At 39.6% G+C, this 27,241-nt stretch overlaps 1 protein-coding gene across 2 annotated transcripts in view; it reads right to left on the minus strand.

Annotated features, from left to right (window-relative positions):
- LOC103176279 (rho GTPase-activating protein 21) overlaps positions 1-15,361 on the minus strand; it is a 107,816-nt gene extending 92,455 nt beyond the window's left edge. For both annotated transcript variants that reach the window (XM_042346779.1, XM_007889718.2), the window contains exon 1: positions 15,086-15,361. In XM_042346779.1, coding sequence (XP_042202713.1) covers positions 15,086-15,169 — 84 coding nt within the window. In that variant the 5' untranslated portion in view covers positions 15,170-15,361. The remainder of the gene's footprint in view (positions 1-15,085) is intronic.
- Between the last annotated feature and the right edge of the window lie 11,880 nt (positions 15,362-27,241).

Below are 27,241 nucleotides of genomic sequence, written 5' to 3' on the forward strand. Positions count from 1 at the left end.
ATTTTGTTTAGAAACATCCTTTGCATCTTAATCTAAAATAAGATAATTTCAAGCCTTGAAACTGTTACAGAATTCTTTCATGGAATTTGAAGCATTAAAACCCAACTCATATTGTATAGAGAAAAATAAATTGACCTTCCTTTCCTGGCTGCCACCAGTATTACAATGAAATATAATTGCAAATATTGTGAAGTGCTCAATATCTTTTTTAAAAAAAATCTTTTCTATTTACAGGTTCAGTGAATCAGTTTCAAATGAAGTAAGAGATTACCATTCTGCTCCTGAGAGTAAAATGGATCCAGAACATTTAGCAATTTTAAAGTAATTTCATTCTCACCAACAAGGATCAACTGTGATGATTTATTCAAAAATATTACCCCAAAACAAATGTACAGAACAAAGGGAATAATAAAGTTAATTATTATTGACAGAAATTTTAGAAAGTGAAGTTTTGTACTCGTCAAGGTCAGAGAAAGCAATACCAGGAAATTTGATTACTCTGAATTTCAAAATGAAATACATAAAGCAAATTAAGTTATGGTTTATTTACCAAAAGAAACAGACACTCGGATAAGACTCAAGTTACAATTTATATGAACATTTCCTACGTTTACGACCTCTAACAGAACATTTTAGTGGTACGGGAAAGTGGGTAAAGAAACATTCTGCTTTCATCAGTTGCGCAAGAAAGAGCTTAGACTTTTGAAATGCTATCTTTACTTCTAAACAACTTTCTTCTACAGGTCAAGCTAAGAACTATTCCTATCACAGGACCTAGAAACACAGGCTACTGTGTCTATGCAGACACCTCATATTGTGAAATGACAGTTTATGAAGCTCCTTTCCAAAATGAAACTGAAAAGATCCACGCCTCCCTTTCAGCTTTTATAAGGGCATTTTAAAGCAAAACAATGCAGTATTATCAAAGCTTTTCATTGAGCTTCATCAACCATGAAAACCGATGGAATATGCTTCTGCTAAGCTACCAATCCAAGGCACAAGAGGTTTGGGAACTTCCTGTCACAAAAGCAGCTAACTGCAGTGGAAGCAACGCACAATTGAAATAGCTTACCCTAAATTTCACACTTGAAAATGTATTTTAAATTTATGTGCTCAGCTTAACTTGTTGGTACTTCTCAAATGTTACGAACGGGACTGGAAAGTTACATATTAACTGGAGGTCAAAAATGACTTTGAAGTCATTCAATACTTTTTTTTCAATATTTGACCTACTCTGGACGGCTGTGCTATTTTCAGGTCTGCAGTGCCACAGCCATGGTTTAATTCTCAGCTCACAAAGCACGACTCTATGCTGCACTATTAAATATCACATAATCTTTAGAGTTATATAAAGTGCTCCATAAATTGAAAAAAATCACTAAGGATTAACTGTTTTCACTTCACATCAACAGAGACATTTAAAGCTTATAGGTAATCGTCTAAAAAAAATTCTCCACGTTTTCATGCGCACAAAATATTCATTTGCACACAAGATATACAGTCAATCCATTTTACAATATATTCTGTGAATCACTTTGAGGCATCTCAACGACATGATAAGGTACTATATCAAAATGCAAGGACTGTTATTGTTATTATGGTACTTTTCTTCAAATTGAAAATTTCTCCTTTTTACAGCACTAAAATACTAACTAAACTTAACTTTAATTGTTTTTTTCTACATCGATTAATTCCTACTTTTTCCAAATACTGGGGTACAATTCCACAATTGAAATCCTTATTAAAACTGAAATTTAAAACATGTCACATGCATATTTATTACGAGGAATGTTCGACACCTAGTCCTGATAAGTGAAGGAATGTGATAGTAAAAATACCAGCAACAAACAAGTTATCTTCCTCTATAGGATGCATCCAAACAAACAGGCTTCAATTATTGGCAAGTGATGCTACATTCTTTGCATACTGGAACAAGAACCACTACTGGAAGGATCAGGGTGAGAAAATAGTTTCACTGGACAATTTGCAAATTACAATTAGAATTAAGCGGGTCTCCTCGGAGCTGAACTGGCTCCAGGATGACATGTTTGGCAACTGAATGGCAGAATCAAGCCAGTCCTCTGTGGCAGTCTCAGCAGTCCAATTCAAGCCAAACGGGTCTGCAGTATTCCAGGACACTGCTGATTACAGCACAACCAACCTGACTCATCGGCAGGATCTGGAAGGGCAGACCAGTCAATGGGAGGTGGGAATCCTCCCCTCAGTTCCTGTTAATCCTGCAAGCCAAAGCCCTAACTGGTGGGGTGGTCCCAGCTGGATAAGCAGCCGGAAAGCTTGCTAGGCAGTGTCATCAATGGCAAGCTGTGCGGTTTTAGCTGGTTAAGACTCCAGAAGTACCCCAACGCACACTCCCCAAGCCTCGACTCTTGCCTAATATTTTCCGGTAAGCCGGATGTGTCCCTTCAGGGAGAGAGTGCGCATTCAATTCCAACAATCTATCTCTGGGATTTTCAATGTGTAGGTGGCATGCATGGAATCTCATCTTGGCTTGGATATTCTTAAGCATAGTGATGGTTTTTGCATGTGTCAGACACCCGGCTCACAAACAATTTAGAATTCAATTTGCAGAAAGTACATGAATGAAAACATAAGAAACCACAGTAAAGGGTCCATCTAAACATCAATAAAATCTTGTTAGTAAGATGGTAATATTCTTAACTTTTCAAATTCAAACCATCTTGAACTCCTTAATACAATGGATATCTCTGTATGAACCCCCCTTGGTAAACTATGTTGATCAGCAGTTTCTCACCTGCAAAATAGGTGGAATGGCACTGAATTTCTTTTTTCAACTGGACTACAAATGACCAAGGAAACTGAAAATTTGAGTTTAACAATGTATGAACATAAGGTAGGAACAGAAGTAGACCATTCAGTCCACTGAATGTGGTTAAAATATTTTATTGGATCATGGCTGACTTGCAACTTAATGCAATATTTTAGTGCTAGCTTAAATTTCAATCTATGGTCAGACTAACTCAATTGGTAGCACTCTCACTTCTGAATCAGAAGGTTATGGGTTCAAGCCTCATGCTGGGACATGAAATTAAAATTAAATAATTAATAACCAACTTGAGGTTAACTTAATTCAATAAACTCAGTTTAGGCTGACACTCCAATGTAAGCCTGGTTCGGGTGGGGGGGCACTGTTGGAGGTGCTGTCCTTCAGATGAGATGTTAAACCAAGTTTCCATTTGCCTGTTCAGATGGACATTAAAGATTCCATGACAATATTCAAAAAGAGAAGACTTTATTTTGGTGTCTTGGTCAACAATTCCCCAAATAAAATTGGTCCTTCACTGCAGACACTGCTGGATGCAAATTGGTTGCCATGTTTCCCTGCACTTATAGAACGATGACACTGCAAGACAAGGTGTAGGTTCCTAATGGAGACCAAACAGTGAGTAAAACTGCGCTTTACCATATTAATCCTACTTTCCATACACAGTTGCTACTCTTCACAGTAAAATCCTGTAAAGCGCTTTGAGGTGTCTTGCCAATGCGATGAGGCACGATATCAAATGGAAGGCTTATTATTACTATTACATAACTACAGGACAACATATCATAGTATAATCACTTGTAAACATGATTTGGCTGTGGACAGACATTTTCTTACCTGAAAATTAAAATCATGGCATCCAAATCCCATTTGGCAAATTTAATTTTGGCAAAAAAAGGCCAAATTTCAGATCACAGATCAAATTTCTTCCTGGGTGCCTCACATGTACACAGAGAGAGACAACAGTGGTGATCTGCCCATTTTATTGTGCCTTTTCATAATGCAAGACCTGAAATATTAATCCCAGAAAACTGTGGGACAAAGGGTTGGCCTATATGTAAAATTCACAGAAGGAACATGCCTTTTATAATATTAATCTCTGGCAATTGGGTTGAAGATTCTGGGCATATGAAAGTATAATGCATCCTCAAACATCCAAACTAAAATACAACTGAATTATAATAATAATAGTAAAATACTTGCACATGGAAAAACACAAAACATTGGAGAAAGCTGATGAGTACACAATTGTAGTATTCATGAGCAGGACCCACATAAATTGAATATGCTTTGAAACCAGATCAAAATCCTGATACGCCTATATAGAGATAGCACAACTTGCAGGGCAGCGCTTATAGAGCGATGACACTGCAAGACAAAATGTAGGCTCCTAATGGAGACCAAACAGTGAGTAAAACTGTGCTTTACCACATTAATCCTATTTTCCATTAAATTGGCCCTTCTTATGAGTCTCTACGTTGTCCTGATACCGCAAGCAAAATAAAGATTTCCCCATTATTGAAAAATGGCCATTTGCTTGATTTAAATCCTGGTAGCAGCCTGAACAATCCTGCACAATCGTGGAATTAGCACAAATACCACATAATTTAGTTTCCAACTTGGAGAGAAAATTCGACATTAAACTGGTTAAAATTTAGCGATGATTACAGTCTAGAGATCCAACACGCGAACCATTTGGAGCCTAAATACAATTTAACATAAGACAGTCACACACGTCTCGCTTGTGATGCGAATGCTCTTACCCACTAAGCTACAGGTTCCAAGCAGTACTGTATAAATGGTCAACTAATGAGAGTTCAGAGATTTTCAATAGAAAATCATGGGTGCTTCTCAACTACAGTGTTTGAAATAAAATTGACAGAGCTATCAGCAGTTAATCAACTTGTAGAAATGTATTGCGGTACGTGTCATTCTGTAGTTTAGATCACTATAACTTGATTCAAAATAAACACACCCTCTGCAATCCATCCCAGGGTGAAGAGGTCATACTATGATTGCCAAAATATGCTCTGCAGCGAGATGCCAGAGGGAGACAGGAAACCATACTCTGCAATTAAATACAGAAGTCAGTGTCAGAGGAAGACATTGTATTGTTGGCTTCTTATGACTTGATAATTATTTGACATTGCATCTTTAAACATAGCTGATAAATTCCACAGTCCACTGTGAAAGTCACAATTAAAGTCAATGCAAAATGTTGCTCTAGATTTACTCCCCTCTCACTCACCCCCCACCCAAAAAATATTTGTCATCGCTAGTAACTACCACTGCAGAAAGAAGGTGCTGAACTAAAACTATTTACAGTTATTAATAAGACCAGGAAAGGCTGAAAGTCCACCTACAGTAGTTTTGGTGTGTAAGGTGATTTTGTTTGAAAATTTAAGGCAGTGTAAACTCTTTGTATTCAGCCTTAAGTTAACTGATTTTACAGCTTCTTGAAGGTCTTCAATACATGATGCATGTTAAAGTTATTTGAATGTTGCAAATCATAACTTACCTTTGAGCTGCCAAACCCCAAACTATAGAAAGGTCCGAATGGGCCAGCAAACTGATCAGGAAACCACAGCTTTGGCCTGTATAGGCAGCCTGAGTATGTTGTGTACCCACAGTGGCAATGAAGGGATAAGTGAGTACTGTAATTACATAACCTCAAGAGTTCTGAGACAGTTATTTCACAAACAAAGTTTGGGTTTTGCACAGAAAGCCAGTTCAAACTTTCGTCAGTACAAGTACAGCTTTAGAACGTAGATACAGAGTTAGATAAGATAGCCCACCTCAGGAGGTTGACCCATCATTTTTTGCTTTATACTGGCTGGTTACCAGTGCAAAGCAACACCAATGGAGGAATAGGTCTACATAGTCTCTGCTAATCTACTATTTCCGGCGACAATGATGAAAGCCATCAACAGTGGAGTTTCATTACAAGGTAGTGGTTGCGAACCAGTTACATTGCACATGCGTGCAGCTGGCCAGCACACCGCCTGCATTCCGGTTGGTTTGTAGGTTAATACAATGGACAACTCATCATCTAGTTACCAACATCACTATTATTTCCACCGATAGGCTAGTCAATAACTAGTGGTCATAAATTTATGTCAATTACCAAACGAACAGAGGGAACGGTTAGGAGTATTTTAAAGGGAGTTGTTAGGATTTGGTCACTCTTCCTGGAACCATGCTTTGAGGCAGAATTCATATTAACTTTCAAGAGAAAATTAAATAAATATCTGTGAAGAAAAACATAAAGGTTATGGAGAAAAGGCAACAGAGACAGCATGATGGGCCTAATGACCTTCTTCTGTGTTGTAATTGGAAGTCCAGCGTAGACTTTATTATGATCGGAGAAAACATTGCTTTCTCAGCCAAGAAGATGACACGATTTAAACTGCAACACTCCATCTGGCATCCACATGAGTAGATTTAACTTTGGTCAATTTAAACATCAGCAAACTGTGGAAGATCAAGTCACGTCCTTGTGAGAGTTCAATATTGAACCACCTAAGCTACTCTATAATTAAATACAGAAGTCAGTGTCAGAGGAAGACATTTCATTGTTGGCCTCTTATAATCATTTGACAGTGCATCTTTAAATAGTGGGCAACCATTATGTACAATAACATTCCTCTAGCGTACTAGCGATTTATATAAAGACCTCCGCTAACTTTCGAAAATAAAATGGAACTTGGGAATAACCCTTGTAAAATTCAACCTACATTTCCAAAATAACACCGTTAACAGATAAAATTTCAGTCAGGATTTTTTTTTTTTGCAAATTGCATCTCAAAGGGCAATATATGATTCCAAGAATTTCTGATTAAAGTGAATACCACACAAAAAATACTAGCATAATTAATCAGGCATTTTATACATTGTAACCGGAGGATTAGTAATAAGAAGGAATGTAAACACAAGCTGCGACCATGGCAACAATTTTCAGTAGAGATCTCTTCTCCAACCTTAGCTGGCATTTCAAGAAAGCTTTTCTAACTGGCTGACAGTGACACGCTGTGCCTGCACTGCAGCAATCTCTGCAGCATTTCCCAATACAGTCGAACCTCAAGAGTCTGACATCTTGGCAGTTTGCAGTGCAGAAACTGAACGTTTTCTTTTGTGATTACGATACCCGGTTATCAATCTAACATATAGAATATTTAATCTGTATTTGTTTCATCTGTTTTTTTTTTTAAAAAAAGTACGAGAAGAATTATTTTTAAACTGCAAAAAAAAAATTGGAATACAGCAAGCCATGATAACTCGACCCTGACTTAACTTGTCATTATCGCTTAAGGTGCCATGCCGACACTATACCCTAGCTGCTTCTCAATGGAAAATATAAGGGACATCACTTTACTTGTCACTCTGCTTAACACGCAACTTGCCTGATTCTAGAAATTCTTATAAGCGCTTACAGTGTAAACTTGATTGGATAACCTGTCTTACAAGATGTCTTGCATCGCCAAGACCTCCCGTTCTATGCTGTGACTGGTGCAGACGCTTGGCGAAGTTTGGGCGGGCATGTTCTGATGTGTCACAGAGACTTCTGGTCTATTGGAGGGGCATGCCGTAGTCTCCCATCCTGCCTCCTGTCCTAGCCTGCGACAGGATAATAATAATCCTTGCATTTGATATAGCGCTTTTCACGTCTTCTCGACGTCTCAAAGCACTTCACAGAATGGACTGTAAAGTGAATTGACTGTATATTTGTGGGCGAAACGTGACAGCCAATTGCGCACAGTAGTGTCCCACAAACAGTCGTGGATTGAAAATGACTAATTTATTACTGTTTGGTTTTTTTTTTTGGAGGGATTATTATTAGGCGTGTGGAGTAAGGAAACTTGCCCAAGGTTTCGCCCTGCCAGGAATTAAACCCAGGTGTCTCGCTTGCAAGGCGAGTGCTCTAACCACTGAGCTACAGGAATACAGGATAAGGCAGGAGACCAGAGTAGCCCTCCAGTAGACCGGAGGCCTCTGCAATGCCTCCGATCGTGTACCCCAACCTCCAACGAGTGTATCCTCACCCTATCCAGCGAGAGAGAGGGGCCTGGGAGCATAAATTTTAACAAATAAACCTATACTTAAACAAGTTCTAACAAATAAACTGAGTCGCATGGGCTGGGGCCACTCCATCACACTGCCAGCACAGGTGCAGTGTGTGTGTGTGTGAATATATGTTCACAGCGTCCCCTGTGACCGAAAAGAGCACCTATGCCTAACTCGCCATATCTGATAACTCATCAGCGAGCCCTTTTCCCTCGACGCCCAGACGTTGCCCTACGTGAAGACAAAATAAAATGCAAAGCTGTCGCTGATAGCTGTCTCTATCTGAAGAATCTCACCCCTACCCACCAATCAGGGACTTAATACTGGATGACTACCTGTAGAACCATTTATGAATTGTTGCTTTCTGGGGTAAAGAAAGATGTGAAATAATGTTTCTTCATCTTGTAATAAACAGCACAAAACAAAACACAGGGATGCAAAAGGTACACTGCTTCTCATCTTGCTGCATGATACAAATACAGGCCAACAATAAGATCTTGGAAGTAATTATCAGCTTCCCAGTGCTCCTGTCAAATTGATTAAATTATACACTTGGAATAAGGTACAAAACATACTGTTTAGTGACACTAATTTGTGAGCTGTTGTGAGCAATAGTTTTACCAAATGTATTCTTTCTACTCGAATTCTTCAGATAATGATCATTGATGCAATCTTTGCCTTCAGCAAAACAATCTGCAATACATTCTAGTTCTCAGAATACTCACATCCTGAATTAAATACAGGAATCTGATGTCAGAGTTGTGAGCAGGAAGGCTGTGTCACTGGGATTGATTTAAGGTTTGGATTGAAAATTTCAATATTTCTGTTAAAGTGGCACGGAAAGCACCAGCTGAGCTGTTAAATATATGTGGGGCTCCTAGTCAGATACGTAAATGCAGGTAATGTGTTAACTACATATACTGAAGTTAGTTGTTTGAATGCAGATTGCTTCATTCTGTCGGTGTACAGATTATGAAGTCGCTATAATTTCTGTCAACTGAAGACGAAAAGGATGTGGCATATCAAACCAAGAACTCAATAGTACTGCATCATCCACTCCAGTGCAATTCATGCAGCAACATTTTTGGAGCTTAAATAACAATTTGCCACATGAAAAGTGCTAGCTGCTCAATTTGCCAGACATATTTTACAACGAGGCCTCATCAAATGTTGCATTCATGCTCAACTGATCCTAAAGACTACTAGCTCCCATCAGTTTTAAGTACACAGGATAATCCAAATATTTTATTCTGCCTCCTTATGTAATACTAATAATAACCTTTGCATTTGATAGAGCGCCTTATTAAGTCATCAAAATGTCTCAAAGCACTTCAAAACATTTACTGTAAAGTGCAGTGACTTTATTTGTAGCCAAGATAATGCCCATTTCTTTGAATATAAATGACAAAAAGACATGTTTGACCAACTGCACTAATAATCTTGACAGCAACGGTCGCGCCTATATACTAAAAGCAAAAAGTGAAATGAAGTACCCCTCTTGAACTAGTAATGTCAACCATCGCCTAATACTCTCTGGATAAGCAGGGTGTGTCCCTCTAGGGGGTGAGTACACATTCTGCTCAAGACAGGAAAATTTCCTTGTGTAGGTGGCATAGATTTGTGCAATTCTCAGTCTGATTCGGATGAAGCATGCTAATGGGCTTCTGAATGAATCACTCAGCTAACGAAAAAAAAGCAAGAGAATATTAAAATGTCCTAACCAAACATCACTGACAGATATTTATCTCTTCACCCTCCATAAATGTCTCAAAGTCTCAGCCTTAAGACAATCTTAAAATTGTGCAAAGCTCTTGGGAAACATTCCAAATTAAAATGGAATTGAAGAAATTTCCAAAATTTTGCATGATCTTAAATTTTAGGAAATTAATCATGTGCCATTTAATCTTTCCCACTTAAAGCAAATTCAGCTTATGTAATCGCCCATTGCAATTTACAGCACCCTTTCTCCGAAGACTGTCCTCAAAACAAATGATTAAGATTCACAGTTGTGGTTTGCAAAAAAAATTCCCATCAACAGCTACAAGGTCAATATTAAATTTGCATGGAACATTACTGACCAAGGCATTGTGAGGAATTACTTTTATTTTCAAATACTGAGATTGCCTCTGTAACAAATGCCCGAAAAAGGAAAATGAAGCCCATTTAATGTCCCATTTGAAGACCAGCATGTCTGACACTGCGGCAGTTCCTGAGTGCAAGTCAAAATACGGGCCTTGAGCCTACAAACTTCTGCCCCAGAAGTGAACGTACTACCAATATTTTTTTGGTTAGCCGGGTATCTGACACAAGTGAAAACCCAGGCTTAAAGAGTATCCAATCCAAACCGAACTGAGAATTCCCTGCCTCCCACCTACACATGAAAATTCCAGAGATAAATTGTTGGAATGGAATACGCACTCTCTCCCTGGACTGATGTATCCTGCTTCCCTAATCCTGGAAGTATTAGGTGAGGGTTGGCAGAAGTCAAAGCTCGGGGACCCCAAAGTGTGCGCTGGGGTACTGCTGGAGTCTAACCAGCTAGAACAGCACAGCTTGCCATTGATAGCACTGTCTGGGAAGCATACATGGAAGCATCACACTCGTGTTCAAATCCATTCACTCCTTGGCACCTCCCTACATCTCCTGCCTTCTGCCACTCTTCACCCACCCTCTGGAACTCCATCCCGCAATCCCTCCATCTCGCCCTCTCCCTCACCACCTTCATGACCCTCCTCTTCGACCGTGCTTTCGATCTCCCTGCCCCCCCCCGCCCCACCCCGACCCCCAGCTCGGGTCTGAAACTCTGTCTGTCCAGCACCTTGGGACGTCCTCCAACGTGAAAAGCACTATACAGATGTAATTTTGTTGTTGTTGTTGTTGCTGGACTGCCCTTCCAAGTTCAGCCGATGAGCCAGGCTGGCTGTGCTGTCATCAGCAGTGCCTCGGAGTACTGCTCAGCAACCAGACTATCGAGACCGTCACAGAAGACTGGCTCAATTCCGTCATTCTGCTACCAAATGGGGTCAATCTGATACCTAGAAGCGCCCATTTGAAATATGACATCACTAATGATATATACAAGCGTAAAGAATACAATGAATAAGAAAGCAGGGAAATGGAAGTTTTAATCTCAATGGGCAGCTCTTTGAAATAAGCATTTCAGTATACCTCTCTGAAATAGTTTTTCAAAGTAAATCAAAACCGTAGGATTAGAGTTATAAATGAAAGTAAAAGGAAAGGATCTCACTGGAAGAATGAAAATCTGCCAAGCAAGGTAATGGATAAAATTGTTTTGGTTATTTAATATAAAATTAAGACAAATTGATGTCAGTTGGAAGAAGGAGCTTTACCTAGCCAAGCTTCTTTTGTCATGTTGTCACCTTTTTTTTAAGATAATATACATGTATATAATAGCCTATGGCCATTAAACTCATTTTCTATTTGTATAAACACAAGTACATCTTTAACTAATTACAATATGATCAATTTGGAATGAGTACCCAAGTAATCCTAAAATAAATAAAATACTCAAGAACCATCTCAGTTGCCAACAGCACAAATCCAAATAGGAAACACCTCCCAGGCTCAAATGGCTAGATGGCACAACTCATCTTTAATATAACCTGCTCAAAGTTGCAGTTTTGTGTAACTTTTGGCACTTTGAATGCAGCTCATAGCCGCAACTCAAATAAAAAAAGTCAAAAAAGGGAGCAACAATCTGATAGTGCAGGTTAATTTCACGCTTTGCTCACAAAGACAGGCACATACTTTGCAAAATAACTCTTCGAAAACATTTCAACAAGACTATATCAAATTCAAAGATTAACAACATACTGCTGGTGATCCCACATTTCTGATCTTTGCCACAAAAACCCAACAACCCAGAGCACTAAAACCAGGCAACAAAGTGAAAGTTAAAGATACTATTGTACAATTCTAAAAGAGAGCTCAACTTTCAACTAAATAGTTTGGATAATTTTCAGCACCCCATAGTAAATCTTCCCAACATACTGCTAACAAGAGTGGTTTGATCCACAAGTTGCAGTGAAACAGAACATTCTGGTTTGTCAAGAATTACGGTCAGAGAAATTTGCAATTACCTTAATCAGTACTTTTTTTTAATACTTTTTGAAAATTGAACAGTTTCTTCATTTCACAACAAAATTTAAACTGTACAAGAAAACAAAACATTGAGGCAAAAATATTTAGGGTACGTCTATTGCTATTTTTTTAAAAAATGAAATCTAATGTTGATACAATTTGTTCTGTATTTTATAGCACTTATCAGGGCAAAACTGCTCAAAACACTTCATATACAATTACTAATAAGTATTTCCAGGTAAACCACGACAATCACAAATAGTCAGAAGTTGTATGATCAATTAATCTGGAGAATTGTTATGCCACTAGGAAAACAATCTTCTGATCCAGAGATAAGATTGCTGCCATCTGAGCCAGTAAACAAATGGTTAAGTACTTAAGGGTTGAATTTTTACTATAGTAAGTTCCAAAAGAAACAAGGATTAGTTTGATTTGATTAATTATTTCAATACATTGGCATCAGAATGGAGATACAAATTCAAACTGGGGCTATTCGGGGGAGGGGGAGGATAGGAAGGAGAAGCAGATGTGGCAAGAAAACTGGTTCCAGCTTTCAGATGGACTGAGAATGCAGATTACACAAGTGTGGCTTGTTGCTGAAAAGATGAACACTGTACCTAAAGAAACAAGGTTTGTGTCTTCCCGGCAATAACCTAGTGGCACAAACATATATATGGATGTGATTCCCAGTCGGTGCTGAGCGAGGTGACCTCAGCTTGAGCAATGTGTGAAGTATTACAATTGGCCTCTGCTCTCCTGGGCTAGGGGACAAAAGTGAAATTCCATTCTATTCCTGCTACTAGTAATCACTAACCAGTAAAGTCCACTAAAGGTTCATGTGTGGGGACATTATTCAGGAACAGGATCAGACGGCTGTGTGGTCCTCCATGCAACAACTGGCTGCTCCATGCTCACATTCCAGACTTGCACCGGAAGAATGGTCACTTGAGTGAGGGACAAAGCACTGGAAGACATTGGCACCTCTATCGGTATAGTCTAGCGTGAAATCAATGCCTTCATGTGACCTTTCAATCACATTTGATATACGTGGTTGGGCCAAATGGCCTATTGCTGTGGTGCATCACTATGTAATTTTATGTAACAAACAGGCATTAAGTGAATGACCAATTTTATTTGGGGGATTGTTTGCTAGGACACTTGGAGAAACTCCCTTCTCTTGTGCGTTCACATACGTTTTGTGTATCCAGTGAAGAAAATTCAGTTTAAAAAAAATTAAGCTTTCAAAAAATAGGAAAAAACAAATTACGTACAAATTTAGTCACAGCTTCAATAACATACTTTGTGGGTAGTGAGCAAAGACATTCACTACAGAAAACCTATGCCTTCCAACAACTGGAAATAAAAGAAACGTAAATCAGAACAACAAATAACATTAAAACACGTGACGAAAAAAGAAAAACAAACCTTGGAACTACTCAACATTTTGTATATACAAGATACACAAAGTTCTACTTAGTCCTATCCTGTAAGACCAAGACTATTTTGTCTTAAATTTTAAGACTACACAGTATTGTCAAAATTAATAATAATAGCATTTGATACAGTGCCTTATCATGTCTTTGAGATGTCTCAAAGCACTTCACAGAATATGCTGTAAAGTGAATTCACTGTATATTCCATGGACTAAGTTCTTCAATTCAATGGTAATTTAGAAATGTATTTGTTAACAAAGTGGCTTCCAAATTAGAAGTGATTAAGAATTTTCCATAATTTTCTTTGGGCAAGACTAGACAGAATTTTGCTTGGATTGTATGCTTAGTGCTCTTCCTTTGCCAGCAGTGTCAACACCCAATCTTAGCCATGGTTATCCAAGGTGGAGTCCTGTAGTTTAGTGGTTAGAGCACTTGCATCAAAAGCGAGAAGACCTGAGTTCGCTTCCCAGGCAGGGCAAAGCATTGGGCAAGTTTTCTTCTTCCACACACCTCTGTTTACCTAGCAGTAAATAATTCCTCCAAAAAACCAAAGAATGATAATTTAGTCACTCAATCCACGACTGTTTGTGGGACACTGCTGTGCACGATTGGCTGCAGTCAATTTATTTTACAGTATATTCTGCAAAGCGCTTTGAGACGTCTCGAAGACGTAATAAGGCGCTATATCTAATGCAAGGATTATTATTATTATTATAAGGTTAACTGCAATGCTTAACTGCAATATCTCATGTTTTCAGCTAGTCACCATGTTCTCATTTTTTCAATGGGGTTGACTGTTGCAATATACCCAACTTAGTCACATACGTTCTGAAGTAAACAGCCATGTGTAATATGCTCAAAGTCAACCATAGAGACGCCACATTCACAGAACTGGCAATTCAGCAAAGAAAACTGATGAACCAGTAAAAAGAGTATGTATGGGCAAATTTGTGCAGTGCTCATAGACACATGCAAGATAAAGTCAACATTAAAAGAGCGTGCCCTTGGACCAACTCCACCCCTCGCCCCCCCCCCCCACTGCCCCCTCTCCTTCTGTACTGCCACAACCATTAGCTATCCAGAATTCTGAAGAACACACCAAACTAATCCTGATTATGAATGAATCAAGATAAAATCGTCCCTTTCAGACAAAAAAAAACAGACTTGGTCAGCAAAACAAGTACTGTGATTATATACATCATGACAAATTGCAAACGTAGCTCGAATCTTCTTCCCATATAAACCTCCATTCACCAAACATCCAATTTGTAATATATTGTCAAAATTAAATAACTTAATTAATTTCATAAATTAACTGATGCAATACAGACAAACTTCAAATATGACACTAAAGTAAACCAATCGCGAAATAACACAAAGCAGTTGACTGGATTAACAGAGTTAACATTCTAAGGCCTCTTTTTATATTGGATTCACAGCACACAGTGCACATTGAGCTTTTCATATATAACAGGAAATGCAACTCCTAACCATTTGTCAACAGAAATAGCGACTTAACAGCTTGGGTTTAAATACATGCACTGCAATGCCGTTGCCAGCAGCCTGGTGCAGAATGTTGCAGCTTTATATGAAAAGGCTCTTTGCCAGCTCCAAACATACTCCATACAAGAAGCTGCACTTCTAGACTAGGGGTCAAAAGTAAACAACATAAAAAGCAATGACAAACCTGATCATTCCAGTTGCAGTACAGGCTGCAGATCAAGCCCCAGTTGTAATTGACCATGCAATCAAACACACTCAACTGGGCCATGCCTGCTCTTGTTGCAGTCTGCGTCTCTCTATCAGCTCCGTCACAACCAGCTCTCGTTCCTGCGCCACAGAAAGAAGCTGGAGCCTGTGCCGTGATGCGATTCACACATGAAAAGGCCCTTCTCCTCCGCCCATCTGTCAACCCAGTATGGTGGCTGACCACAACTTGCAGTTCGAAGAAATGAATTGGCAGTGAAGTAATCAAATTAACTAACTGAACACTCCTCAAAACAGACAACTACAAAAAAAAGCTTAGGTAAATCTTCAGAGCATTGCTCCTTCACAGCCACATCGAACCACAACACCTTATTTGAATGGTGGTCAGACGGGGCTTATCAAGCTGACAGCTGACAACCTGATCTGCAAATCCAAGTCCATCTGCTCTGTCACCAGGATGCGGCTTTAGCCACATTGTACAGATGCTTAGTTACCAAATCAGCATTTCACTTTTCAAAAAAAAAAGCTGTCTTTGGTTTTCCCGTATTCAGAATCAACAACAATGTCCAATTGAAGTTAACACTTTCAGGGCCCCACATACAAAAGCAGAGAAAACTAGAAAGCACTCCTTTAAAATTGAAACAATGTGGTGTTGCCAATTAACCTAACAGCTTAATACCATTTTTATATTTTGAGTTTGCCTCCAATGCCAAGTCTATACGCAGAAGCAACTAGTAAATGCAGTTTTGCCAGCTCCAGAAAAGCAAGAGCTCCACTCAGAGTCAGATTTCTCCACTTGCCACTGGACAGTAGAAGTAAAAATCTAAAGATTATGTCCCACACCTACAGAAGCATCACAGTGACATTGAGGCATTCACGTGTATGAACTAATGTTAAGGAGCTCTTTTTGCAATACACACATAAACAACTTTATTCCCGTAATTCTGTCACCATTATTTGGCAAGTGGGTATCACAACGACAAATCGCATTTATGTAGCGTCAATCACGTTGGGAGGATTCAAAGGCTCTGGACAGTGAAGTACTTGTATCCGAGCTGGGTGCTGGAGTCGAGATGGGTGGAGGGCAAGGGAGGGGTAGAGGTGGTAAGATGACTAAAGGTACGGTCAAACAAGAACTCGAGACAGGTTTTGAAGGAGACAAGTGAGGGGGCGAGGCAGAGGGATTCCAGGATGGAGTTCCAGAGGATGGCAGCAGAAAGCCCGACCACTGATGGTAGAGCGGCCAGGGCTGGGGACATGGTGTAGACCAGTGGAGGGAGCGGACAGGATGGTAATGTTTTAGTGAATCACAGATGTGGGGAGGAGCAAGACCATGGAGAGCTTTAAAAGCGAGGACGAGCATCTTGATCTCAATCCTCTGGGGAATGGGGAGCCAGTGAAACAGGGCAGAGATCGAAAAGGATAAGGAGATAGAGAGACCTTGTTCACAGATGGGGCGAATGTTATGGTAACTTTGACTAAGGCGGAAAAAAATCCTCTATTAGTTTATACATTATGAATCTAATCTTTGCAATACAAACATACCTGTGCAAACACAGAGGCAAATGTCTGTTCGGGTGGACATTAAAGATCCCACTATTTGGAAACAGAAAGGAATTTCCCCTGGTGTCCTGGCCACCAATCTCCCAGAGAATATTGGTCATTCACTTCATTGCTGGTTTGTTCGACATTGCTGTGCCGCCAATTGGCTGCCACGTTTGCCTACAAATACAGTCCATAACATCCTGTAAAAAAATTCAACAATGCGATGAGATGCTATATCAAATGCAAGGATCATTATTAGCCACAGCATAGTCTGACAAGATTCCAGCCTCAAATCCTGAGCCAAGTTAGCTCGTCTCAGCATGGGGTGTTGATTACTGGATTAGATAGGGAAAAAAAATCAGAAGTACTATCCCTTTATTGGCATAATAATCCTTGCATTTGATATAACACCTTATTACGTCTCCGAGCCATCTCAAAACGCTTCACAGAATAAAGTGTAGTGACTGTATATTTTGTGGGCGAAACGCAGCAGCCAATTCCGCCCAGCAGTGTCCCACAAACAGTCGTGGATTGAGTGACCAAATTATTTTTTTTTGGCAGTCTGCATGTACGCATGTCAGGTAAAGATGAAATTGGTCACAGCTACAATATTCCCCAGAACAAAGTAACCTGCCAACACTCACTCTGTAAGCTCACTTAGATCAATTTGGCAAAGTAATGGAATCATATGCCAGGAGAAAGGAGGCGGAGGAGATTGAGAGAAAATTTTGCAGAAAAAAGGATTGAATATATTTTCCCCCACTAAGATTCCCACCTTTCTCTATTTTCAGTCAAAGTCTGTCACTTAATACTAAGGCATTATCCCTGCTCATCTTGTTTGTGGCTAATTTACATGTGTGAACCCAAGCACGATGTGCCAGGAGACAAGTCATCCATGTGCAGCATCACAGCCAATTCCAATCTGCCGCTCACCAAACAGTCACAAACAAGCTCCCCCAAAGACTCAGCGAGTTCCTTCACTGAATAGCTGATCCAGAGAGAGAAAAAAAGTTCCAGGTTAAATCCTTGGGCTATGCTGACTTAGTTGATCTTATGCACACAATGGATAGGAATGTGATTTTGAGAGCCCACATCCTCAGAACACTAGAGCACAAAAGCATTGATCTTCCCGAGTTCTCAAATTAAAGACAGCAATGCTTAGGAAAGGAATGCACGTCGCTCCGCCTCACGTTTGTAGATGATCTCAAGAGGAGCACTTTCCACTTGGACTAAGACATATAAACAGCGTTGTCTCTTGTAGGTCCCACCCTATCAGAGAGGAACACAGAGGAAATACTGTACATTCCAATACCTAATTTACCAGCCTCCATTTAACAATAGTGTTAATTACATTTTGTTTACAAAGGAAACAACTGTTTAGTTTGATGAAAATCCTCATGATTTTCACATGGGAAGCAAATACTCTGTACATAGCAAGTAAGCGATACTTCCGTCCAATGAAAGAAACATTGATTGGAAAAAACATAAACAGATGATTTCCTGAATTAAATTAGACTTATTCACGAAATGTAAGGATTTATTATTAAACTTAATGTAACCTTTGGCCAAAAGAAAGAGCTAGAGAAATAGGACAAAACACTTTTTTCTTCAAATTCGTGCAACAATGTAAACCCTTTCCCCAGTAATTGCAACCTGCGTCTCTAAACTGGTCTGTCAAAAGCTACGTTGTATGTTTAAAAACCTAATGGGTCACACAGTCAGAATTGACCATTCACCAAGTCTACAAGTGCAACTTGGTAGGAAATCCTGACAAGGCAGTCAATACCAGTAACCTGAAGATCAGGAACAGGAGGTTATTTGGCGTTAAAGAAAACATAAGAATCTTGTGATCATTTACACAGTCCCTCTTGGTAACATCATCCGCAGACATGGGGTCAACTTTCTACATCAACAACAAAATTACATTTACAGAGCGCCTTTCACGTCGGGAAGACGTCCCAAAGCACTGAAGAGTTAAGTGTCGGGGCCCAAGCATGGTGGAGGGGTGGTGTAGGGGTGAGGGAAGGCAGAGTTGGGAGGGCGACCAAAGGCACGATCGAAGAGAAGGGTCTTGAGACCGGCCTTGAAGGAGGCAAGGGAGGAAGCGAGGCGAAGGGACCACGGGATGGCATTCCACATGTATGCAGACGACACCCAAATCTAGTTCTCCAGCTGGGACTCCAGGTCCATTGCTGTAACCTCCTCACCCGCTCCACAAAAAAACAATTGACTACAAACTCCACCACCCATATCCTCACCCACACCAAACCTCCATTACCCCAGTCTTTGTCAGGTTCTACTGGTTCCCAATTGCAAACAATCTAATTCAAGATCCTCACATTCATTTACAAATCACTTCATGCTTTATCACGTCCCTACCTCTCCAACCTGCTTACTCCCCACTCCACTACCTGCCACCTGCAATCAGTTGACTCCGGCACATCCTTCCTCACCTCCACCATCGGTGGCTATGCTTCCAGCCACCATAACCTGAAACTACAAGACTCTGCCTTAATCCCTCGATCTTGCCTTCTCCTTGCCCGTCTTCAAATCACACCTGAAGATCTTCCTCCTCAAACGTGCTTGGGATCACCTCCCCACTCTCGGCATCAATTACAAAATTTGCTGTAGTGTTTTTGTCCACAACATACAGCACTTCTGTGAAGCGCTTTGAGACATCTCAACAATGTGATAAGGCGCTTTATCAAATCCAATGATTATTGTTATTTTATTATTATCAAGCTCCACCATTGTTAAGTGCTCCGAGACACTGCCTCATGTGAAAAGTGATATATAACTGCAAATTGCTGTTGAATAACAGATTATAAAGATATTAGGGCTGAATGATGGCTTGTGACCAATGCTTAAAGGAGACTGCACAGGACCCAGAAAACCAGCACATTTATCATAGCCATAAAAATGACATGAAATGGGAATCATTTGGTGCAATGTTTGACAATGCTCCAGAAAAAAAATCCCTGCTAACAACAAACAGTGATTCTGACTTATTGATAAGTTCCTTGTAGAATTCAATCCTATATTCTCTAAACCTACAAGAAATCCAACGGTGACATAATTGTAGTCAAGGTCATCTGCATTGTATGACATATCGTCAAGCCTTTACACTGCATTTCAAGCATATTTCACAATTCAAAATCAGTGTATGCATGCAAGCCGTCACTGGGTTAGGTATGTGGCATTCAATGCATTTTATGAGTTTGTGTCAGTGCTCAAAGTGGGTTGACCGCAGCCTAAGTTGTCTGAAATGCAAAACAGTATCAGCAAATACAGGACAATGTGTTTTAATACAGAAAATAACCTCCCAGATATTTTTTAAGTTTCTCAAGGCCTACATTTGCAGCAAAAAACAGGAGGAAAATCAGGGGGCTGGAAATATGACAAAATAAAAGTACATTTGGTGAAAAGTCTGTAACATCTCAAAATCTCAATGCAAGCCAAATACTAATAAAACAAACGTGGAGTCCTGTAGCTCAGTGGTTAGAGTACTTGCCTCACAAGTGCAAGACCTGGGTTTGATTCCCACAGGGCAACCTTGGGCAAGTTTCCTTACTCCACATGCCTGATAATAAACCCTCAAGAAAAAAACAATAAAAACAATTTACTGTTTGTGAGATACTGCTGTGCACAATTAGCTGCTGCACTCACCCACAAATATACAGTCAATTCAGTTTACAATATTTTCTGTGTAACGCTTTGAGACCTCTAGAAGTCATGAAAAGAGCTATATCAAATGTAAGGATTATTATTATTTATGAGCACATTTATTAATACAGTAAAGAGCGTATTATGTGTCAAATTTCAAACAGCGCAGATAACAAGACATCATTCATAATACAAATCTTTGGGCTTGCTGTGCACAAAATGGCTGGCAAATTTGCATAAATAAATAGCTACTGAACTTGCAGTAATTTCTATAAAGCACTTTGAGACGTTTGTGCTAGAAAAACACAAGTTCTTTCCTTCTCTTTTTGAATGTACATCTGCAGAGTGGTCTCCAAGTTCTAGTTGGGAAAGGAATATGGCAGGATTGCCGAATGTTTAAGATAAGGAAGAAACTATTGTTAGTGGAGGGAATAATAATGGAGATGTTTATTCTGGATCTTCCACTTGATTATATTTGCTCTTCAAGTATCAATGCAATACTGTTGCACAAGAGATACAATGTTCAGATGAGAAATATTGTATTGCTGTGGAAGGAGTGGGTTTTCGATGAGCTAAATTCCCCATGTTTCCCATTTTGAAGAGTCCACTTTAGCAGTCGTAAATCATTTCATTTGATGTAGCGCATCATCATACTGAAACATTTCAACATGCTACACAAAAAATACACTGAAGTGTAGTGGCTATCTATGTGTAGGTGAATAAGGCAGGCAATTTGCACATAGCAATGTCCCACAAACAACCATGATGGGAATAACAATTGTTTTTTTTTTTAAATCAGAGAATTGTTGGCCAGAACACCATGAGAAACTCCCTTCTCTTTTCAAATAATGTCATGGGAACTTTAACGTCCAACTGAACAAGCAGACCGGACCTCAGTTTAATATCTTACATAATGGGCAGCACCTGTAACAATGCAGTGCTCCCTGAGCACTGTATTCGAACATCAGCCTTGGATTATGCGCTCAGAGCCCCAAAGTGGGTTTGAACCAAAAACCTTCTGAACTCAGAGAACCAAGCTCTCAAGATGTTACCCCATATAAAGGATGCTGTATAAATGCAAATTGTTGTGGCTATCAACTGAGGCAGGCAGGCACTTTCTTCATGAATGTAATTGTTATACTGAGTTCCTTAAGGAAAGTTTTAGCACAGTATGTTAGCATAAAAAATACTCATTCAGCAAAAGACATTTGAAGTTCCCCTTTACAACACTGTTCAGGGTTAGAGTGGGGGCCAGTGCAGGGAAGAGGATCAATTATGAAAGTATCTATTTTTGGAACAGATACAGATCAATGAGAATCTGTTACTCTGAAATGAGACTAGCTCTGCTGAACTGCAACTGGGAAAATCTGTGAAGCAAAAAGCCCTTTCTTTGACTGAAGAATGAGATGTATACATAGAGGACCTTATCTAACTCCACTAGAATGTGTCCTGCTCTGGCAGACCATAATGAATATCCTAGATTAATACAATGCCGGCTTGTCCACTGCGTTTGGAGGGGAAGGTCTTGCTACACAAAGTAGATAACTATACTGTATATTCCAACAGGATGTTCTCAACTAGGTTTGAATTTAAATTGTTGCGGTAGTTTCAAAGGAGATGCTCCTACAGATGAAGAGACTGACTTTAAAGCGAAAAGCTCTGGTTACCTTTCTTTAAGAGATGCTTAAGTAACATTGCCCCTATGTTCTCCCCTTTCCTCTTCTTAAGCTGCGGATCTATGTACAACAGTATCTCAGCCAAGTGGTCATTCAACATGAACAGCCCTCAGCAAGTATCGACAGTGTCAGGTGTCAGAGACAAGCCCAATCTAGTTCTTAAGTCTTGAGCAATTCCAACCTGTCACAAGTTGGTGATCAAAAAGCACGGCAGATTTTTCCTTTCATTAGCTCAAGGATACCAAATTAATGCATCAATTACTTCACTCATCTGAAATTAGCTATGTTTGTATAAACCAGGAATCAAACATGCATCTTGCTGGTCTGTATATCTTGCTATTGCACTGGGTGCTGCCGTTACCAACTAGAGCAGGTGTTCTCAAACCTTGTCATAGTGAGCCTCCCTAAGCTAAGGAAAAAAACAATTGTGCGTCCCCACAGTTTACTAAGACAACACAAAGAACTCAAAATCCTAGATTTTGCAAGAATACAAGTAATAATGTTAAAAGTATTTCATAAAGCACCTTTCGTGTTATAATAATAATCCTTGAATTTGGTAATATTGCCATCTCTCTTCTTGCACTCCAATTGGTTGCCTGATTCAGACGAGGGCCTGTCACTGATCTGCACCCCAGTCAGTCTGGATTTAGTGACAGCATTTTTTTGAAGGGACTATTGCCTCCGGAAAGTGATCTGCCATTCAACTAACATCCGGGTTCCTACTTACTGCTCGGTAAACAGAGGCATAAGGAAACTTGCCTAATGTTTCGCCCTGCTGGGAATCGAACCTGGGTCCTCTCGCTTTCGAGGCGAGTGCTCTAACCAATATGCTACAGGACTCCACAATCATATCCCACCACCTTTTGGAACAACGTATTCAGTGATCCAAAGAGCTACATCCCCGTTTTCCAATCACTATACTGGAGCAAGGTGGTGATATGATAGAGGTGTTTAAAGTAACAAAAGGATTTTAGAAGTTGAATGGTGAGGAAGTATTTGAACCGTTTGGTTATTTGAAGACAAGAAGGTACGAATTTATGAGTATAACTAGAAGCATGAAAGTGGAAGAATCTTCTCTTATGGAGGGTCATCAGAACATGGAATAATTGGCCAAGGTGGCTGTTGGAACAGTCGAATGGGGCATTTAAAGGGAAAATAAATTATTAGTGCGAAAGCGTATTAAAAGGTACAAAGAAAGAGTGGGGAACTGGAATTAATATCAAATGTTTTAATTGAAGGACAAAGTCTGACACAAATACAATGGGTCGAATTACCTATTGTGTTGTAGATTTCTTTTTTTTTCTCTCTCCAGAATATAGTTAACTGAATCTTATCGCAGGGATATCTTTAAAACTGAATCGTTTAACAAGTTTGTGGCAACATCCTCTCGATGTGAAAAGCACTATACAAATGTAATTTAGTATTGTAATGTCCAACAAAGTTAACACATGCACCCAAAAGCCACCTCACAATGACCCCGAAGAATTCTAGTTAAAAGCTCTCCGCATTCCTGGGAGTAATAAACCCTTTTAAAAAAAATTGGTCACTCAATCCACAACTGTTTGTGGGACACTACTGTGTGCAATTGGCTGTTGCGTTTCACCCACAAAATAAACAGTCACTATACTTTACACTATGTCCTGTGAAATGTGTCGAACATGTGATAAGGTGCTATATCAAAATGCAAGGATTATTATTATTACATTACAGGAAAAAAAAATCAATCCAGCTCACAGATTTAGCAGCTCATCGAGGCTTATAATTGTTCAATGAAGAATAAAATCAATGGTAGATACAAGATCATCTAAAAATAATCACCTAACATTAGAGTTACCAAAAAGGGAGGGAATCCACCTACACATTGAGAGAGTTGAGATAGTCCAGGAGACCACTGTGTTATAAGACATTATGGTACTTTTTTAAAAAAATATATGTTAATATATATCCTAAGAAACACCCAGATGATATTTTCAGGTCTTTCAACAACTATGTGGCACAATGGTTGTTATTCAAATTTTTCCCCCAAAAAACAAAGAGGGTCAACATACATGGTCTCCTATAGCAGTAAGTTTGTGGGCTTGAAAATTTTACCAAACTTACTTGAAACCTGATACAATAGCTCCCACAGATTTTTTTATCAAAATGCACTCAAATCTGAAGCATTTTTGATAATGCAATAAGTTAAACACATAATGTCTGATGATACACAATGATTGTTTTCACAACATAATCCTCTAGGTCCACAGAACTGCCTTTGGAATTGTTTTTCTCTTGGATTCTTGTAATACAGAGGGATGGAGAAGAAGCAGGAAAAGCATTCAATATTTGGTCAGATTAGGATATGCGACATATTCTGTGTGCCACACAGCTTGTTTCTCAGGACCACTTTTCCCCCACTCAGATGTTTACAATAATTGCATTATTAATAAGGAGACTCGGTCTGAATCTGGTAAAGAATCATCAGATATCAGCAATTAGCTTGATCAAGTGCAAAAATGGTCTCATAAAACTGCACGAGAAAAACTGCTCAATTTGACTTAGGTACGACACGTTATTGGAAACGCCCTCCTACAAAGCAAAGAATTAGTTATTGTTTGACAAAAAAAACATTGAGCAGGTATCTACTGCTGTAGTACATGACTCACAGAAACGCCAAGCAGTTTGATTTTGCTGACTGTTGGAAAGAAACGAGTATCTGAGCTATGTGGAGAGATTACAACATGGGAATGTTTACATTGGCAAAGAGGATTGAGGGTTAGGTAGGTGATCTTATTGAAGTTTTGAAGATTCCAAAAGAAATAGCCAATCTACAGTCAATATAGTTAAGCATTCACAGCAATCAGTCATGACCAACGCCAATAGAAAATTGCTGACATCTGCCAAACATTGGATGGAAATTTGGCAAACGTTGCGAAAAATTTGTCAAATTTTGCAGAAATTGCGGGGGCTTAATTGGTGCCATTGAGGTACATTTTACTGCCAACTACATGTTTTCACTTTATTGATAAAAACTGAACATGAAGAAATAATACATATTAGATTGTTGCAGGAGTTCACCACTTCCTGCCTCTTAGGGCCCGCAGTTGCACATAGACCCAGAGAGACATACTCACAGACACACACACATTGCTAGAGAGAGATACACACACACACACACACACACACACACACACAGACACAGAAAGAGAGACACACAATCAGACACAAAGACACACACGCACACATATACAGACAGAGGGAAGAGAGACACACAAAGGCCCAGCCCATGACCTCCAACTCAGAAGGGGGAAGGTGAGGACAGATGAGCCTAATGCAGGAAAGGACACAGAGCTCTGGATAACAACTTGTGTAAAGAAGAGCCAGGGAGTCCGGCAAGCATAGCATTGGACTGGATAAAAGTATGAATGAGTCTCAGCCGCCTGAGGACCGAGGTGTTTTGAGTAGGTAGGAAATCTTTCAGAGGGACATCTGAGTGGATAAGAACACAGGGTTTGAAAGACAGCTGGGAGTCATACAAGGCAGAGGTTCTACGCGAGCTCCGCTTTGCTGAACAGTTTTTCCCTCCAGAGTTGGACTCCACCGTCAGAGTGAAACAAGTCACTGGGGTTCCATACCAGCTTCACAAAGAGTGGTGTGCATCCTCGGGTATGTTGTTCAGAATCCAGACAGGACTTCCTACCTTAGACCATGAGCACAAACTGATGCAACAAAGAAATCACAGAAGAATGGGGTATTTAATTGTATCACATTATGTGGCTGGAGCTATAAAGATGGATATGAGGCCATTCTAGGTAAATTCCAAGCAACTCGAAAGGATGTAAAAAAAATCAAAAGCCTTTGTTGTTAAGAGAGGAAGCACATGTGGTAGAACATTTAAGAAGATGCAAGCATCAAGTCTTAATGTAATTATACAAACATTATATAAAAAATGCCAAAACCTTCTAACAAACCATCCCTACCCAAATTCACAAAAAAACAGGAACATGTTTCTGGATAACATCACCATCTTCCATATGTACAACTTCCTTCAAACCTGACCACAATTGAGTTACAAACCAATATCACTTCCAGTGGTTGCACTTGAAAGGAAACCAAAAGGCCTTGCCACAAATTGAAAAAGCAACCAACTAACCGTTAAAATATTAGAATGAAAGCCTCAGGGATGACACATACACCACTGCACTTTATATAAAATTATTTAATATGGGTCTGTTTATAAAGACCCTGTCATGTATTCCTTCAATTGGAGAGAATATAGAAAAGCAACGGTATTTAGAAATTGGGAAATTCAGAAAAAACATGAAAATGATTTTACCATTTGCTACACTTTCATGCTGAGGCCTGAACAGAATAAGTATTTGCAATTGACAATTTGTTTCTAATAATTAGTTCTGTAAATAAGAGTTTAATAATATTTTATTATTAATTATAATAAGATTATAATATAATATCCATTATCAAGTCTTCGAGACATCGCAAAGCGCTTCACACAATATACGATCAAGTGAATTGACTGTATATTTTGTGGGTGAAACTCGGCAGCTAATTGAGCACAGAAGTGTCCCAGAAACAGTGGTGGATTGATTGACCAAATCATTATTTTTTGAAGGGATTATTACCCCCAGAAAAGCGATCCGCCAATTGACTAACAACCAGGTTCCTACTTACTGCTAGGTAAACAGAGGCATGCGTGTGGAGTAAGGAAACTTGTCGAACATTCCCCGCCTGGGAATCAAACCGAGGTCCTCCTGCTTGCGAAGTGAGTGGTCAAACCACTATGCTACAGGACTCCATGCTGCCTGTAAACCCAGTTATCCTAACATTTCAGAGACTGTGCTCTGAATGAGCTCAATTAATCTTTGCTCCAAAAAGCCGACAGGGAAGTTTCTTAGAACACACATCCAATTCCACATGAATAAAGTTGTTGTTCTTCCCACCCTCCCCCTTTCACCCGTGCAAGAAATTTGCTTACCTTCCTGACAGACTGAGGTAACAGCCGGTATTATTTCCACTCACTGCCCTGTGTCCTCCCAACAACCTGGGAGGATGTTCACCGGGGAGGGTGGGAGCAGAAGTTGGAAATGGTCGCGGGCTGGATAAAATCACCGACCGGGCCAGATACTGCCCACGGGCCACTTGTTAGACCACGCTGGTTTATGACAACATCAGTGGTACAAAAATCCAACCGGGAAGAACAAGCTTGAAGCCTCCATCCTGCAAATTACTGTGCTTTTTTGGTAAAAAAATGGAGT

Source organism: Callorhinchus milii, unplaced genomic scaffold (assembly GCF_018977255.1).
Source record: "Callorhinchus milii isolate IMCB2004 unplaced genomic scaffold, IMCB_Cmil_1.0 Scaffold2, whole genome shotgun sequence".
Taxonomy (NCBI): domain Eukaryota; kingdom Metazoa; phylum Chordata; class Chondrichthyes; order Chimaeriformes; family Callorhinchidae; genus Callorhinchus; species Callorhinchus milii.